At 36.3% G+C, this 18760-nt stretch overlaps 1 protein-coding gene across 3 annotated transcripts in view; it reads left to right on the top strand.

Moving 5' to 3' along the window:
• The window catches only part of FAM114A1 (family with sequence similarity 114 member A1), a 35657-nt gene extending 17405 nt beyond the window's left edge, over positions 1-18252 (top strand). The window contains exons 7-14 of one of the 3 annotated variants that reach the window (XM_027642819.1): positions 276-428; positions 3263-3386; positions 7717-7799; positions 8984-9151; positions 10390-10529; positions 11796-11868; positions 14464-14517; positions 16049-18252. In XM_027642819.1, the coding sequence (XP_027498620.1) occupies positions 276-428; positions 3263-3386; positions 7717-7799; positions 8984-9151; positions 10390-10529; positions 11796-11868; positions 14464-14517; positions 16049-16150 (897 nt within the window). In that variant the 3' untranslated portion in view covers positions 16151-18252. Of the gene's footprint in view, positions 1-275; positions 429-3262; positions 3387-7713; positions 7800-8983; positions 9152-10389; positions 10530-11795; positions 11869-14463; positions 14518-16048 lie in introns of all 3 variants that reach the window. The other 2 variants (XM_027642818.1, XM_027642817.1) reach the window with 2 other exon arrangements.
• Positions 18253-18760: the final 508 nt, after the last annotated feature.

An 18760-nucleotide genomic window follows, 5' to 3' on the forward strand; every position in this document is an offset into this window, starting at 1 on the left:
TTTGAGAATATAAGCAAGATTATTTGTTTATTCATTGTTTTTTTTTAAAAGATGGTTAGCAATTATCCCACTTAGAATAATACTTAAATACTTTATTAGAGAAATTTATCAAAAAAGAAGTTAGATATTTCATCTCTAAAATTTTAGCTCTGCAGGTGTGATATAGTCTCAAATTTTATTACTACTTCCTAGGCAAGCAGAAGCAGACAGTAATAAAATCTGTCACACATACAGCAGTATCAATAAAACAACAGCAATGATATATGTTTTTACAGCTCTTGCGAGAAGCTAAAGAAAAAGAGAAACAGAGGCGGGCCCAGCAAGTTACAGTTGAAAGAACAGCACATTATGGACTACTTTTTGATGAATTCCAAGGTTTGTCTCATCTTGAAGCTCTGGAAATCCTGTCAAATGAAAGTGAAGCTCAGGTACAGTATGCAGACAGCATAAATCAATATGGTTGGTAAAAAAATTCATCTTTACATTAATTTCATTCTGCAAGTGCCTGTGGCATGAACAGTAAGTTTTCCATCATCTTCAGTGAAAGCTGAATTGGTCCCTTGGGCCAGCCCTGGGCTTTAGGAACTCAGTCTCAATACAGCTAAAATTTAACTCCAAAATTAACTAAAAACAAACAACTTCATAACTGAAAGTTATTTTTGTTAGAACCATAGGTAGTGTGTATTTTTCATCTTGTGACACAATGCAGACATCTTCCAAATTACTTGCAGAATTTTCAAGGAGGTTGAAGTCTTTTGGGTTTGTATCAGGCACAAATACTTAGATTCGGAAATTCCAGACCTACTACATCTGGAGACTGGTGAATTAAAATGACTTCCAGATTACTTATTCTCTTCATATTTGTTAGTTTTTAAAGTTACATAAAACTACACCAGGATACTATTATTGGAAGTATACAAATGTCTCCCTGAAGAACATGGTAATGTTACTAAGGCCTGTATGATAAATATATATTCTAATTTCATCTCTCAGTTCATTGACTCTGCTACTAGATCAGTAGATCTCCAAGAGTAGACTAACAGAATTTTGTAGATTCGCAGCAGTGGTATTTTCATACTGGAAAAGTTTTCTGAATAAATTTCTTAAAAACAAAGGGGGGGTTGAGGGTGGGGGTTTTTGTTTTGGTTTGGGTTGGTTGGTTGGTTTGTTTTTTGTAATTAGCATTCCTTGGCCTGTGGGGTACTTTTTAATAAAATGTAACCAACTTATTTTTTAAAATGTTCTATTTGCTCTCACAAATAAAAGAAGCTTACATTAATAACAGTTAGATACATAGTGTCAACTGTTTTATTTTTTGTAATTATGTCTAAATGACAAATTATAAATTCAAACCCCACATGTAAGGTTCAAGGGACTACTTTTGGGAGAAACAAACGAATGACAAAAACAAAACAACCAAAACCCTCACCCACAAAACAGGAAAGAGATAGATAGAAACAAGTTCAGGTTAATTCCATGCAACACTACTATTTTTATTTTACTGCGAAATACCACAAGGTAAGTAAGACTTGCACAGGATGTTTCCATGAGGTTTCTGATGCACATCGTGTTATGTCCTAGATAACCTTTTGCACATAGTCCTACTCACTACAACAGGATTGAGTATTGTGGATCAACAAGTTCAATTCCCTGATAAATCACAGAATCACAGAATGTACTGAGTTGGAAGGGACCCACAAGGATCATCAAGTCCAACTCTTAGTCCTGCACAGGACCATCTCAAAGAGTCACACCATGTGCCCAAGAGTATCGTCCAAATGCTTCTTGAACTCTGTCAGGCTTGGGGCTGTGACCACTTCCCCGAGGAGCCTGTTCCAGTGCCCAACAACCCTCTGGGTGAAGAACCTTTTGCTAATATCCAACCTAAACCTCCTCTGACACAACTTCAGGCCATTCTCTTGGTCCTGTCACTGGTCACCACACAGAAGAGATCAGTGCCTGTCCCTCCTCTTCCCTTCACAAGGAAGTTGTGACTGCAATGAGGTCTCCCCTCAGTCTCCTCTTCTCCAGGCTGAACAGTCCAAGTGACCTCAGCTGCTCCTCTTACGGCTTCCCCTCAAGGCCCTTCACCATCTTTGTTGCCCTCCTTTGAACGCTGTTTAATAGCTTAATATCTTTTTTGTATCATGGTGACCAAAATTGCACACAATATTCAAGGTGAGCGGGACAATGAGCTCACTCAACCACACATATATGCACATGTGCACAAAATATGTAACAATACTGCAAGCTTGAGACCTCTTCTAACAGCCCAAAAGCCAGAGGAGGAGCGCAAGAGGGACTGAAGACATTACTAATGTCCTATGTGCTTCTAATAGCAGGGATTAAAATACATGTTTAAGTTTTATTTTAAAAGTTTCCATGAAAAAAAGTTCCTGGTTAGCCCTTGAAATGGATAATGCTATAGAAAGGGAGAAAAAAAGCCCTAAGTAAGAAAACCGTCACAACCTGAGTTGAGTCTCCTGGCTTTATCTTGCATTTAACCTCTAGCACATGATCCAGGCATGAGGACACACAAGTAAGAAAGTAACAGCTTTCTCCAGTCTCACAATGAGGCAGTCTGTACATCTATCAAGATTTTTAAAAGCCCCTTGAAACATAAAAGTAAAATTTTGTATCAAGGGGAGAAAAGGCTCCAAGCTTCTCTTTGCTTCCATAGGCAGAGAGGGCACCCGCAGGATTAACACTACATAACTGTAGTACAAACAGTGATTCAAAGAATCTGTTTCCATTCCTCTTAGGTGTGCCACTCTATTAGATATGCAGGGACTTGCATAGACATGCAAGAGACATGCAAAGACCTGTCCATACAGTCTTCAGGACAGGTAGATTTTCAATAATTTTGGCTACGTTTTGAAGGAGGGGAAACAGGCTTCTTTTTCCAACTCTTCCTGTGAGTGCTCAGACTAACCATTCTGCCTGTGCTCTTTTTGCCTGCTGTCTTCATCCAAGCCATCTCAAAATACCCATTACAGTTTGCAATTAAACCATAGATTTGAAGCTCAAAACTCATGTTCTGGGGAAAGGTGGAGACTGATGATCTGGCAAGGCTGGTGTATTTTTTTTGATACTCAACAAATTCTGTTGTTGAGAACTAAAAATATATCTACATTGCAGGGTTAGAGACAAGATTTGAGCATAACGGGAGTTTCAATTTCTTGTCCTACTTCGGTATCAGGTTCTAAATTAGCATTTAAGAAATACTCTGTTTTGGTTAGAAACACTGTCCTTTCTTTTACAGATTCAGGCACATTTAGCAACACTTGATGGAGAACAGTTGGAAACTGCAAAAAATGATTTAATTGCTATAAAAGAGATTTTTGTTCCAAAGGAATCAGATGATGAAGTGATGCAAGCACAAAAAGGTAATTAGAAATACAGAGACTTAACCATATGAATAACTGTTGCTTCTTTATCTAGTAATTTAAAAATTACAAACAGAACTATAATATTGATATCCTAATACTCTTCATAAGGTAGAGATTAAAATTAATACTCTAAAAGTTCTGGAAGTCGATCAATGCCTAATTTTGAATTTATATTGTAATTGAAGTGTGAGAGATAGGAAATAAAATATAAATAAATATCATATTACTTTGCTCTATCGTCAATGAAAGCAAAATATAAGAGAAAATAGTAACGTCTTGGATAACTGAATTTTTCTTATAGAATCTGTTTGAAAATGTATTTTCTGAAAGTTTTGGAGTTTTTAAAAATGCTTTTCTGTTCAGCAACTTCCTCCTCACTCTGCATCCTCCCTTGCTAGACTGGTAAAAGATTAGAGTGTAATCAAGAGACTTAAGAACCCTGAATTTTTTGAATGGAAGCCACTTTGAAACATAGTGGCAAAACTGCTTTAAAGGTATTGCTTCTCAAGACATGGCGTGTGGAGTGTGAGAAAGAAGTTAAAGTAGCACAAGTGTGCCATAACTGTGATATAGAGCACAGAATTTAAGCGAATGGGTCCAGCATGACAGTCCAGAGATCAGCTCACAAAAGTTACAATAAAATGGGTGGATACTTTGGTTAGGGGCAAAATAGGTGTCTTAAACAGGTCAGAAATTTTAGTGTTCCACAGAACAGGTTAGAGCAGAAAGATAGTAAGTCAAAGCCAGCATGATTTGTGTCTCCAGACCTGTGAGATCCACACCAAACCTCTTATAGCTAATAGAAACAATCCCCTTGACCTGACTGAAGACTGGCTTATGCCATTGAACACCATATTGTTGTGTTTTAGAAACACAGAAACATAAAAAGATATTTCTTCCACATCCTTTTGGTCTTCTCAGGGGTACATTGCCCATAAAACCTACATTTTGCAAGATGATGAGATATGATTTCTCTGGCCTTCTTGAAAGTTAGGAAAACCGTTTTAACATCTGTGTGTTCTAACAGGAAGGTCATTTCTGCTCAGAGTGCTCCTTGTGGCAGTGCTCACTCAGCTCGCCTGATCTCTCTCACGAGGAGCTCACTGTTTCTTATCATGGGGGACAGAGAGTGTTTGATGTAAAGTCTTAGTATGGTACAGTTTTGTGCTGGTTTTTCCCCCCTTGTTAAACTTTAAAATCCCACATTCCTCCATGGCATTGTGCGAAATAGAAGCCAAGAAAGTGTATTACCTGCTTAGGGGTGAGGATTCATGAGATGTCTGTTGTTCCTTAACTTCTATTGGAAATAGTCCCTTGCTTTGAAACCAGCCCCAGAAGAAGCTCTGTTTCTTGCACCAAGTAATGGTTTCTCTGGAGGTCAGAAGTTCTGGTTTCTGAGTAAAGCACAGCTGCTGATCATGCTCCTTGCATGGACTTTTGAATGGACTGGAACCAAGGCAATGAGCACCTTGGAAAAAAGAAAAGAGTGAAACCAAGTCAAAGTGTACTGCAGGTTTTCCCCTGCAAAAGCAAACCACTCAGCAGTGAAACACATCCTCTTTGCTATGACAGTGGAAATAATAACCACATATGTTCTCTCCACCTTACAGCTGAATGGGTCTTACTTCAGGCAGCAGTTCAAAATTATTCACATCCTTTGGTGTGATCAGGCTCAAGATTTATTAGTATTTGAACTACAGATAAATTTCTGGTTCCACTGGAGTAACCAAAAGAGTAGAAAGGTTAATCACTTCTCAAAGCAGCTTTCTGTTAGGACTGAGCCTACAATTCTGTACACACCTTAATAGGTTTTACACTTACAAATCAAGTAAGCCATATGCTCTTTTATAGTGTATTTCTTACACAGAATTATATATTTTTACTTAAGCTAGCTAATATAGCAAAACATAGCAGGGTATGTTAAATTCTGTGGAGGAATTTTGATCTTAATTCTGCTTGCTAAACAGGTTAAAACTACAACTAAGTTGCCTTCACTAAGATTTTGATTTGTGGTTCCTAGTGCAATAAAATGTGGTTTTTTTCCTTTATGTAAGGAAGACAGCCTCCTAAAAAAGGCAGAGATTAACTGGTGGTGTTTGAAAATCTTATCTAACCACTGAGCAGTATTTGAAAACAAGCTAATTACCATTTATTGCTAATTTGCTATCATTTTATTGGCATCCGAGTCATGTTGTTTATGTGGTGTTATTTGTCAGTGCTATATATATTCAGAAAAAAAAAAAGAAAAAATTAGATGGGAGAGAAAACAGTACTTTGCATTCAAGTGTTTGAAAAGGGTGACAGTTTGTTTTATGCAAATTCTCAGAATCCCTTCTTATCCTAGACTGTCAGAATCTGAATGAGATTCTGATGTTAGTGCTGCTTTATTTTCTACCATAAAACTTTTAGTCCTACACAAGGAGAAATTACTGCAGTGACCTTTGGAGGGCTATTTCAGGAAAGGATTTGGGCTAGGCTTTGTTCTTGGCGACTTCGAAATCATAGTATTTTTTTGTGCCTTTGCTCAGATAGGTGCAAAATTGATATGAAAAAAAAAAGCCAAAGAACACAAGTAGCAGAAAGCCACATGCATACCCTTCTCTCTAATATTTCCTCTCACTTTGATTATGCAAACCTTTCATGTATTTTTCACTGCAGCTTCTTTTCGTTTCAGTTGTTTATGAAATAATAAGAGGAGAATATCTGAAAAAGTAGCTTTACCTACATTTTGAAAGCCATTACACCAAAAATTTCATATGTGAGGTTAAGGGAGACAGTAACCAAAGTGAGTATTCAATTGGATATCCCAGCTATCATCAACATTTCTGGTAATTTTGCATTGATGCAATGAAGCACTTATCAGTTTTCAGCATGCTGCCATTCATAAAACAATTTGGCATTGTTTTATGTGAGTACAGTGTATCCAAGAGGTACTGTATTGCAAAGCCTGAAAATCCTATTGCCAAAATTTACTGATAAGGGCAGGAATGAAATTAACTCCATGCATCTCTTTGGCCTCCCAGACAACAAATTTCTTCACGTGTTCCCCTGCTGTTAAGACAAAAGCTCAGTCTCTTGGTCATTGCAGGTGGAGAATTCTTTCTGCTAAGTACCAACTTACTTTATAGCACCAAAGATGAGCACTCTCTTTACAAGCAAGGGTGGGATGTCCTTCCCTCTAGGAGAGTATAATCTGAGTGTCAGATTTTACCACCTTTCCATATGTTGCAAGGTACTGTAAATAGTTCTACCAAAATCCCAAAAAGTAATTGGAAAGTAATGGCTCTCTGCTTTTAAGCCCAGTACTGAAGATCTGCATAAAATTGGAAAATCTGGCCTACCTAATGAATGAGCAGAAGAAATGGCAATACAGCAAGACATGAAATTCGTTTTTGAAGTAGCTGGGCTTTTATCAAGCTCAGTATGGGGACTCTGACCTTTTAGTGTGATCAGGCTAAAAAACTGGATTTTGAGTGATCCAGCATGAAATCTTAATGTAGATTCCAAGCTCAGTAAGTGCAGATGAACAGAACCAACCAAAATACTAACTTTCAGGAACTTAGATTATGTTAGAATATGTCATCTGCAAGTATCCAAAGGAGTATATGTAATAAAGATGAAGTTCAAATACTATCAATACTTACCTTTGCTCTTAACTTGTTAAATAAATGTGCAGATTCTTTGAGGCACGTCACTCCAAAGCAAACCAGAAAACATTCTTCATTTAGGCAAATCTCAACCTTAAAATTGAAATAAAACACACCTCTTAGCTGTGGTTTGCAGACAGAGCAATAAAGCATGTATGAACAGTCTGAGAGAACAGTATATTTCTTCTGAAACTTACTCATATCTGGCTGTGCTGTACTTTTTATTCCTTGGTTTGAAAGAATAGGTTAGTATCTCTTCTTTGGTTATTTTGTGGGTCAGGGATTTTTTGTCATATAATATATGACAAAATATAATATAATATATAATATAATATAATACCATTTCTTGCCCTCTTACCTCTTTTTGTCCCCAAATCTTCGTTCTCAAAACCTAGCCACGATGACCTGTTTTTATGAAACTTAGTGGAATTTAGAATGTGGTAGAAAGAGCAGTTGAAGTGTCAAGCTGGCATATCTGGTCATGCAGGTATCCCTGTTGCTTGTTCGCTTCTTTATTTGAGCGTGTACATCCCCCACACACATCCCTTTCTGGTGTCACTGTCATTGTTTTTGAAGCACTGGAATGCTTGGGGAAACTATTTGACTGGATGAATTTTATCATATAAAGTATTATAGCAGTAACACCATGACAAAAATTGTCTTGTTTTTTCTTGCAGCAGATATGGGAGAAGAGTTTGTCAGCATGCTCACGGAACTGCTGTTTGAATTGCACGTTGCCGCTACTCCTGACAAACTTAATAAGGTAAGCACCTGTTAGTGAGCTGCCTTTGGTTTCTTGGATAAAGAAGGAGGGCTTTGTTCTGAAATCTGACACAGAGCAGTACCTAGCTCAGTTCAGGCAGCTCAGAAAGCAAAGTGAAGGAGAGTGAGACTAAAATGCTCAATATAGAAAAACTTTCATGGAAGTGAGGTGAGTAAGGCAATGGACTTGGACAACTAACTAGCACTTTTTAGTGTTAGAAAGCCTTGAACCAGGGGTGTCTCAGCAGAGCAGTGCTCGTGAGCACAGCAGATTTGGTCTTAATGTACTGGGAAGAAAGCTCAGGTTCAAAATCATTTTTCTTACTCCTCACATTTATTCTTCTGAGGGACTTCTTCAGACCTTCTTAGCTAGAAGCAAAGTCTTAGATTTATCTCATGGTACTTCAATCATCTAAAAGTTAGATGTCTAGAAGCTAGTCATGACTAGTCACATCTGTACTATCAGGTCCCTTTAAAGCTGATTAATCTGCTGACCTTAGGCTCAAATGAATGTTTATGTCTCTAGCTACATAAATAGGCTATGAATAACTAGCTTAGGCTTAGATCTTAATGTATTTTCATTTGACTTCGTGTTAAAAAAGTGACATCATAAATTTTCTACTAAGCATAACAGTAGTCTGAAGTTGTATAAAACTTCAAGACTCTTCAGCTTTGATCTACTTTCATGGCTGGGGAGGCAGCTCAAGATATAGTGATTTTCTGGTTATTTTTCCTTTAAGAATTTAGTACATCTTCCTTACATCTCCAATTTTTTTTTTCCTTTTTTTATATCCATCTCTTATTTTTTCATTTGGGAAAACAACTATTTAAGAAAAATTTCCATGTAAATTTGCTTAAATGATACCTAATAAAGCTGAAATATTATTAACGTTGGTATTAATGCTAACTCCATGTATTTGTTAGGAATATCATTCCTTTAGAGGAATTATCCATGGATGATCCATCTTTATGCAGTCAAAATAGTTCTTCCTACAGTTTTTTAAGTATACACTTAACTAAATACCACATAGAGGCTTAATATATTCAGTCTTTACACTCAATCTTTTACACTTTTTCGAGTGTAAAAAGGAAGTAATTAAAGGTCTTGTTAATTGATGTTCAGGAACGTCATCTGATATTCTCTGTTCTAATTGAACTTTTGGGGTTGGGTTCTTTGTTTGACAGGCCAGGAAAAAAGCTCATGAATGGCTGGAAGAAGCCAGTTTTTCCACCCCAGCAGACATAGAAGAGAAGCTAAAAGAAGAACCTGGAGAACCTGGTGAAGAAAAAACTGACGAAGATGATAAAATTGACAGTGATAAAACAAAAGTAAACAAAAACAAAACTGTGGAGGTAAAATAACTTTTGGAGGAGAAGTTTCATTAAGCAGATGGTTATACTTTGTTTGATAAGATTACTTCTTTATCTTTGTGTGTTGGCTTTACATGTCCTTATTTTTTAAACTCATGGAAGTAGTAAGAAATAATAATATACAACTATTCACTATAGACCCAATAGGGGACTAACTTATATAAATATTCTTACTGTTATTCTGTTTCCATAACTAAATATCAAAGTAGCAGGTCCTCTGACTATCACATTGTTTTTATTGTTTTATATCTGTGGTTTTGTGTGTGTGCTTGTGTATACACAACATAGAGTGAGCTGAGGGATTCTGTGGTGTAATGTCAATAGCACATTGAAAGTCGTATCGCAACATTCCTTCGTATCTCTTTATCCCAGTGACAATACATGGGGAAAATGTTCAAACTTTAAAGTCTTGAACAGTTTAAATCACAAACAGACAAAACAGAAATATTATTTAGGCAACTCACAAATGTTTATTCTCTTTATGAAAGACAGCTCTTAGGGCTGAAAGTATTGTGTTCGTTTAGATAGTCCTGATAAGTTTAATTGTGATTGAATATTTTCTGTCAGGTTATGGCAATAATAAATGTGGTTGGTATCTTTGTCAAGATTTTAATTAATTCTAATAAGAAATTATTTGTAATGTTTCCTTACAAAAGTGGTCTAAGAAGGAGACAGAAAATATATACACTGTATGTATGACAGATTTTTATGTGATTACATATTTCCAACTGGCATCAGCTTGTGGAATTTGTAACACCATAGTGCTAGGTAGAGATTTTTATCATTGCTGATAAAAGCCATTTTTCATTGGGCATATTATTCATTTCTTCTCTGGAGATTCAGCTGAGAGACAACTCATTACTTTTGGCTCCATATGAAAATAGTTATTACTTATTCTAGAGTTTAGGGATCTTTCTGTTTGTTAGGACTAGGTTTAGCACCCTGACCTAGTTCCCAGCCAAATAAATGGTAGACTTGTTCTTACTAATTTTTCAGGACAAGTATAATGTCTCTATTTTATGATCTGTGAATATTTCATTTTCCAGTATTCTTTGTGAGGATGACATTATGGCTGATATTATTTCATTATGTGTGTGGTGATATTTCCAACTGGGGAAGGAAGGGCTCCTATGCTTGAAATTATTTTGTCCATATATGTCTATAACTACATTTATCAATGTTGGTATTATTGATTATATTATTCCCATTTTTAATTTAAGGAAATCTACATGCTGTCCATTGAAAGTCTGGCTGAGGTAACTGCTCGTTGTATTGAACAGCTTCATAAAGTAGCAGAATTAATTCTACATGGTCAGGAAGTAGAAAAGACAGCTCAAGATCAAGCAAAAGTACTGACAAAGTGAGTATTATGTACTTCGTATATGATCATTTTGACATTTACTTAAAACTCATGAAGTTCTGTTCAGATTTTGGCACTTTAAGGCACAGTAAGTTCATGGGTCAACAAACAGCACTGGCTTTAGGGGTCCTGGTGCTATATTTTCTCATGCAATTGTTATATAGGCTACCTGTCACTTTTTGACATGGCTGACATATGTATGTTTACAAAAACATGACCTATTTACAGGTTAAAAGTTGTTTCTGCTCCAGGAGGCAAATGTACGTGCTAATTTTTGTTGCATTTCCTGTTCCATCTGCAGAAGGTACTATGCCTGCGTATATGGAATTTGCTTTTAGAGTGCATAATGCAGTCTTATTATCTGCCAATAGTTTCATTATCTAGTGTTCATTTGCCAAAAATATACAAATTGTAAACAATAAGACCACATTTGTCACCAACTTTGTAGTTAACCATAGTGAAACTTCCATGAATTCAAGCACCCAGTTTGTCTAGTGGGACTCAAAATTCAAATCTCAGGCTCTCTGTGGGTATCAATTGTACTGATTTCAGTGGGTTTTGACATTAAGATATTTTAAACAGTTGAGTCCTAGGTAAGTAAAGGATTTAACCAAGTACTTATCCTTAGGAATGCTATTAAGAATAGCAAAGTCCATAGGAACATTTTAGTCTGAAAAAAAACTTGTTCAAGTATTTTTCGGAATTAGAGCTGAGTTGTGGTGCACCTTGCAGGATGAGACTCCATGGATTGCGCTTGTGAATTCTTAGGAAAACAAGGAATGATCTCAGAATAGAACTAGATCTTCTTGTTTCGTATTTTAACCACAAGTGTACTTCCCCTTTTAGCACAGAGTAGATGTTTTATTGGTTACATGGGAAACTTCTCACTATTGTCATTCAAGTTTATTTCCAACAGTATTCCTTGGAGTTGTGTTGCTACAATCATCAGAAAAACATTAGTTAAACTAGGAGCCTAGAATTTATAAAATTGAAACATTGCACTATCAAAAAAGACTAGTATGTGAAACAACACAACACCATTTTGCTGCTGTAGTCAGCAGTGGATTTTTCAGTGGAGGAATATAAAAATTGTACCATGAACAAAGTTGATCCCTAAATATTTTAAAAATTACTAGAAGTAAAATTGCTTTAAGAACATCTTGGCTTCTAAGATGAAGTTTTGCCTGGGGCAGTCACAGGGGTTTTATCCATTAACAGGTCAAGAATGTATTTTTATATTTGTCTCTCCTGTTTTTATTTAACCAGTTTAACAAGTGCCATGTGCAATGAAGTTTCATCTTTATCAAAGAAGTTTTCTGATTCTGTAACAGCAGCTGGGGTAAGATCATAGCATTTTCTGTAGCATTTGTGCTCTTTTTAACATAGTTCCCCTCTTGAAACAGAAATTCTTGCCTGAGTCCGGTGGCTTTATATGCAGCATCAGCAAAGAGACCACTTCTTTTCTCAGATCAAAAACATGGAGCATTTTTGCAGCAGAGAAAGTTTATAAGCAATGTGTCCCCTCCCTTCTAAAATCTTTCTTTCTAGACATCATTCTTCATATTCCTGATCACCACTCAACACTTTATGTCTTCTCGCATGGAAGGGCCCCACAGCTTGGTGATACTTTCTTCTCCAACTCAGCCTATTGATTTAAAGGCGTTTGTGTAAAAGTCATTAACAGATCATACTTGCAGTACCTTAAGATGGTTTCACGAGCTGTCTTCTTAGCATTTCCTAAATCACCTGCCTTAGTACCACTATATTTTCAAAATGTTTAAGAGAATACAAAATCTGTTTGGTCATTCATCTCAAAAAAAAAGAAATCACTCTATCTCAAGATATTCCATTTAGAAACATCCTTTTGTCTGTGAACATCTTCACTAGAAATAGTACCCTGCCTTTCAAGGTGTTTCAAAGATGACTGACATCTGAGTATTATAGCAGGATTCAGAGGTAAAAATTGGGCTGTTGCTGAAATTGTCCTGTAAACATCAGAGAAGAATAAATTCTGGTTCTCCTGATTGCTCCTTGAAAACATGAACGTACATCAAAGGAAATTTTCCCCAGTTCTCCTGTGAACTCTTCCAGCACATCTCTGAGCAAGTTTTTTTAGACTTATTTGTGAAGAACATGGTTTGTTGAGTTGCTTTTATTCTGACTAATTTACATTCCTTCCCATTACTCTAGGACAAGAAATGCTTATTTTGCATTTTGGTATTGTATTTTAGCATATCTTTGTGGGACACTTGCAATAAATACATGCACAAATATATAAAAATAAATGGTATGTGAAATGTTAAACTAGCTCAGCTTAGAATGGAAACTAAAGGTTTTGTAAGCATTGCTCTACATTTCATTCTTATCAATTCTGTACTCAGTTTTTAGGACCAGATTGCTTCTATGGAGATTTGTGTGAACAGATAAGAAATGGAGCTCAAAGACACTTCTTACTGCCAAAATACTATGGAAGAGAGCTATAGTAGGGCAGTCTGGTGATCTTTCTGTTCTGTGCTATCTCTGTAAGCTCTTGGAGGAAGGTGTGGGGCCTTTTGCTCACCATGATCAGTAGGAAAGCAAGGAGCACCCGTCACACAGGGCTGTAGAGAATCTACATCTGCCTGCATATCCCAGCGGTTCAGCGTCCTCCTTAACCTGCCAACAGTACCTGGGTTTGCAAACACATTCCAGTATCCTGCGAAATCCATTAGCTTGTGGGAAACTGAGAAATGCCTTAGAACAGAAAATGCTGGCTTTTTCAAACAAAATGCCACCCCTATAGTTATATCTGCGTAATTCAGACATTAGTTGTAGTGCTGGCTGTACACATAGCCTATAATGCTGGCAGTGTTTCTGAGGGAGCAGTAAAGCTCTTTCAAACTTAAACTTGATTCATACAACCAATAATATTAAATTGATACTGCTCTCTATCTTTTTCAGTTTATTGACGATCAACTAAACAGTGCAGTTCATAATGGATTTTCTAGTAACTGACAGTAAAAATGCCCTTCTTTTCTCTAACCATCTTCCCTTTGGTCTGCCATCTTTCTCCAAACTACAATTAAGGTGTTTCATGTTTTCTATAAATGTGTAATATGAAAGCTACAAGGTTGTGAGTGGAAATCCTTCAGTTAAATTAATCAGTATTGTGTTCAATGTTGAAAGAAAGCATCTTGCAGAAGGTTACTGTCATTCTGAAAAACCATAATGCAAAAAACAGTGAAAATGAAAAAGAGAAGAACTTCTGACATTTTAAAAAGCAAAGGAGCTAATGAATTTTGGTTTTCTAACCTCTAGTAGTGTCACTTCTCATTGTATCCATCTTTATTCCTATCTGGTGGTTGAGAAAAGTGCCATGCATGTTGATATGTTTCACCAGCCACCCTGCACTGTCCAGCACAACATACACTGCCTCCAGTTTGGGGTCTGAGTGTCACTTGGTTTTCCTTCTGCAGGGGAGTTAATCTGGGCCTTTCATTTCTTCCTAACCACAGATACTCATGTAACTTCTAAGAACTTCATTTTCCTTATGACCTGTATTTTTCCTTCTTGTGTCCTTAAAAATGAGCAAGGGGTTAAAAATTTTGTGGGAGATGAGAAGGATGCTGATAGACAGATGATAGAGATAATGTTATTGTCTCACATCCATAGGAAAGTAGGCAATTTGAAACTCTGTGGTACATGAATTAGTGAAGAAATAAAACCCTGGAGCTGTCTTAGTTCATTGTACTCTGTGATAGAAATATGTAGGGTATACTGAAGTGTGTATGAAATGTAGAAACATTTACCAGGAATACTGAGATAAACAATATGAATAAGAATCGAGGTGAAGCAAGACCTTTATAAAATTCATAAAACCACTTCTCAAATATGAGTGTATTTCTGTTAAATGTATTTCTTGTCCTGGCATTTCATTCTATTTTCTGCTTTACAGAGCAGTATGAAGGCAGAGGTTCTTAATCCCATCATCAACAATGTGCTATTAGAGGTAAGCTTCACATCTCCTATTACAAAATGCTCTAGTAAAATTATTTGAAATGAGACAGGCACATTTATGTCTGAAGGAAAAACTATTTAAAAAGTAATGACAATATCATTCTGGCTCTTCAATGCCTGCTCATAAACCTCCCAGTTTTGTGCTCAGCCTCTCCCACAGACACTATAGTGGTAATGTTGCGTTTACTGAGGATTCTTAAGAGCTGTATGACTGAAGTGTGGCTGGCCAGCTCTGAAACTCTGCTGCTGTATTGGTCAGAGCACAGCAGACAAGTTGTAATATACTGTTTACAACCTTTGCTAACCTATTCACGAGTTGCCTGAGATAAGTCTATCCTTACTGTTCAGTTACCTACTTCAAATATTGCAAAGTACTTCTGATGCACAGATAGTTTCAGACTATTCTTTACTTTCAAATTTGCATTGTAGGTGTCCTACGGTGCTTCCCATCCACAGGCATTTAAATTTCTTCAAAGATTCACAGTCTAGCAGCAGGCTTGGTCAGCACATGGATAACCATGTGTCAGACCACCAAAATGTTCATGAGTGATTTCTTTTATTAGACACCACTATCTATTTGTCTTCAGAAAAGCACAGTGAGTAAAATGTACCTCAGTTTTATTGAGAAGAGGTCAAGAGGAAATAATATCCTCATAAAGTCCTAAAATGTATACTGTCTGCAGAATGAATTTTTAGCTCTGTTAATTAGATTACACTTCTCTCAAAACATAAATGAACGTATAGTAGTGACCACAGATGGTCATTCTGTATCTAATAGCTGCATTCCCTTAAAAATTAGGGGAAGGTTGTTTTGCATTAGGCAATTTTGCACTGAATTAACAATACCTTTAAGGAAAGTTATAGGAATTTGATAGAGCTGTAGTAAAGACTACTATATGGTTCCTTTTGTTGTAGGGTAAATTTGCTCTTGCAGCTGACTTACCTTCCTGTGCTCCAGGAACTGCAAAATCTGGGAACATCTGGAATTGTGGAATAAAATGTTTTGTACTTCTTAAATCCCATATTTGTATACAACTATGTATTAGTACAGCCCAGGATCATGGAGAATTAAAAGCTACTATACTGTTCAGTATTAGAAATTCCAAAAATAGTACTACATGTTAAAACCATTATAATAATTCGATCTGTTAATTTCAGTGACACTTTCTTCCACCTAAAGCAATTCAAAATTAGTTGAATTGATGAAAAGACTAGCTGTATTTAAAAAGTCAAATCTATTTCTGAACACTGTGACATTTTGTTCTACTCACATTACCAGCAAAATTGTCCAAGAGTTCAAACTGAAGGGAAATCAGATTTTTGTGGAGTGATTCAGGCTGTCATTGTTAGCTGTAAACTGTTGTAATTTATTGTCTTTCTTATCTACAGATTCTAAAATCTTGTGTGAATACATATGCTAATGTAGCAGGATGCAGACATTAAGAAAAAAAAAGAAAAGAAGTACAGTGTAATTCCTGAAGTACATGACAGCTGTACTGAACCACGTTTTCTCTCCCCATTAGGGCTGCAACAGCACTACTTACATTCAGGATGCTTTCCAGCTATTGCTTCCAGTTCTGCAAATTTCCCACATCCAGACCAGTTGTTTGAAAGCCCAGAAGTGACAGTTTCCTGAAAGTTGTCACCATTGGGCTTGACAGCAACCCCAGTCCCAATGTCTATAATGTTTGCTGAGAGAAAAGCTGGTACAAGAGGTGTCTGGCCACTTGGAGTCCTTCGAAGACACTACATGCGGTTTTGCACATGCAGTATGGAACAACGTTTTCAAACGCTTTCAGACTTTAGAAGTAGTTAGTAAAGTGAGTAATTTCTTTTCCAGTACAGTTTAGCTTTGCATTAATTTAAACAGAAGTTTACTGATATTAGCATTGACTTAAATATGGATTCTAAATGTTGACACTTTCAGTTGTAAACAAGGGACGAAGCAAATTAGAATGTAAAGTTTTTTAAAACATTTCAACTCAAATGACCATTTATATTGTTTGTATCCTGTCAGTTAAAAATGTATATTTCAAAAGTTGGTTTCAGTATTTAAACATGAACAAATTATCGTAGTGTTGTGCCTGTTAAATATTATTTCCTGTAGCAAATAATAACATCATATTAATAGGTACCACTAACAGAACACTTTGTATTCAAAGACTTGTAGAGCAATGGGTATTAACTTTACTAAATGAAAATTATGGAGGATATACATAAAGGATTATGCCAAAAAGAAGTTTTCTGAGCCAGTTAAGAGTACGGGTAAAGCTTTATATTTGCTGAACGATAATTTTATATTCATTTATGTCTATTTCTTCATTCCAATGGCTAAACAACACAGCAGGCCAAAGTAATCTTCTTAATATGCAAGGAATAGAAAATTTCTCATTTGTTTGGCAGTTGAAACACCCCCTAAGTAATCTTCTCTCAGGTGCGTTACCGGGGTTACGTGTGTTACTTTGGGGTTTAATTTGGCCTTTAAACATTATGAACCTTTTTCTCAAATGATACCAACAGTTCAGAAATAGAAAAGAAGTTGTAATAAGAAGTTATGAGAGGATTGCTCTGGGTGGAGAGGTCAATATGCCACAGCAAATCACCTTTTTCCAAGGCAGTAGCGAGACAGGACATAAATGAGCAACAGGAATGACATTTCATAACAACACTAGCAACCATACTGATTTGTCTGTATCCTTAGCTTAAAATCCTGAGCTGTGGATTTAAGAATTTGTTTAGGCTAGTTTACCTCATAGACAGGAGGTAAACTTCCTATATTTTACATTGCCTGTTCTCCTGGATTTTCATTGTTTATTATTTCATTGTTTCTATCAGTTATTTGGTATTTTTTTCTCTTGATACACTCATTAATTGTATTTAAATACTAATTTTTAATTACACTTAACATCTGAATATATTTAATCATAGAACATAGTTCATACATCAAAAAAAAAGTTAAATAGAGCATGAAGAAGTTTCTATGTTTAATAGAAAAGACAAACCATGTATCTGCTTTGCACACGATGTCTTTTTTGAGTCCAAGTAAGAGAGGGCAGAAAGGTCTGTTTGTGTCATACACTAGAGTGGTCCACGTTCTGCTGTCACATTCACTGTGACTTCTCCATCTTTTGCTATTTAGAGATTAAATTTTCACTATCCCTGAAATGAGATTTATTGCATAAAACCTATTTTCTGCCACCCTGTAATTTAACAGGTGTGAGATATCTTTCTAGGTTAGTAGAAGATGTACAATCTTCAAATCCACTTGCACAGAATGTAAAAAAAACCTTACAGCAATGTGAATAAGAAAGCCCCTTGACAGCTGAAAAGGCGAACAAAGGTTGACATTCATTGGTATTTATGCCATATTGAACAGCTAACATTACCTCAACATGGGAGAAAGTGGGACACAGAAAAATGCAACCAGAAAGCAGACTCACTAGCCCAAAGGTAGGATACAGCTCCCACCAGCTGTTAGATCCACACTTCTTTCCGGCTTTCCTTTATTTCTGAAAGCATAATTTCAAAATTTATTACAAAGTGACAGTTAGTTGATGCAAAACATTTAATCCCTGTCTTCTACATTTTGAGGGAAATAGACATACTCTTCTCTAGTAATTTTACCTGGCTGCTGGAAGAGACACACACTTGTACTTACTTGACCAGGAGTCATCCTTGTACGCACACCTTGACCCGGAACGGCTTCTTGGTGCGGATTCCTGAGGACCACGTAGTTGCTCCATGTACTTTATTGTGAGCAGTTTTCAGTTTTAAAGATCTGGAGACTGCTGAAAGCATTCCGTAGCTTGTAAGAAGGCCTGTTTGTTTTTCTGTTTTACTATGCTGGCAAGCAGAATATAATACCTCGTTAAAAACTTGTTTATTTTTCAAACAGACTGTCCAGAAGGGTCTGGTGTTTTCACATATCAGTCATTACATCCTGGATTTATCTTTACTTTCATTTGTTCATTATTTTTCATCAGAAAGCTTTTCTGCCCATGTTGGAGTAGAGCTCTCCATCAGGTATCTGTGAACATCGTATTACTGCCTAATGAGTCATGGAATAGTTTCATGTTGTTCCTTTGCCGAATTAGTGTTTTCAGGCACAAATTAATTTCATTACTTTTTGGTACAGATCTTTTTTTCTCTGAAATGCAGTGCAGAATATATAGTGTTAAACCTGTCAGAAAAGTGCGTTGGCTAACAGTGGTGCCTTTAAGCAGAGGCTAAACAAT

This window comes from Corapipo altera, unplaced genomic scaffold (assembly GCF_003945725.1).
Source record: "Corapipo altera isolate COAL_440 unplaced genomic scaffold, ASM394572v1 22, whole genome shotgun sequence".
NCBI lineage: Eukaryota > Metazoa > Chordata > Aves > Passeriformes > Pipridae > Corapipo > Corapipo altera.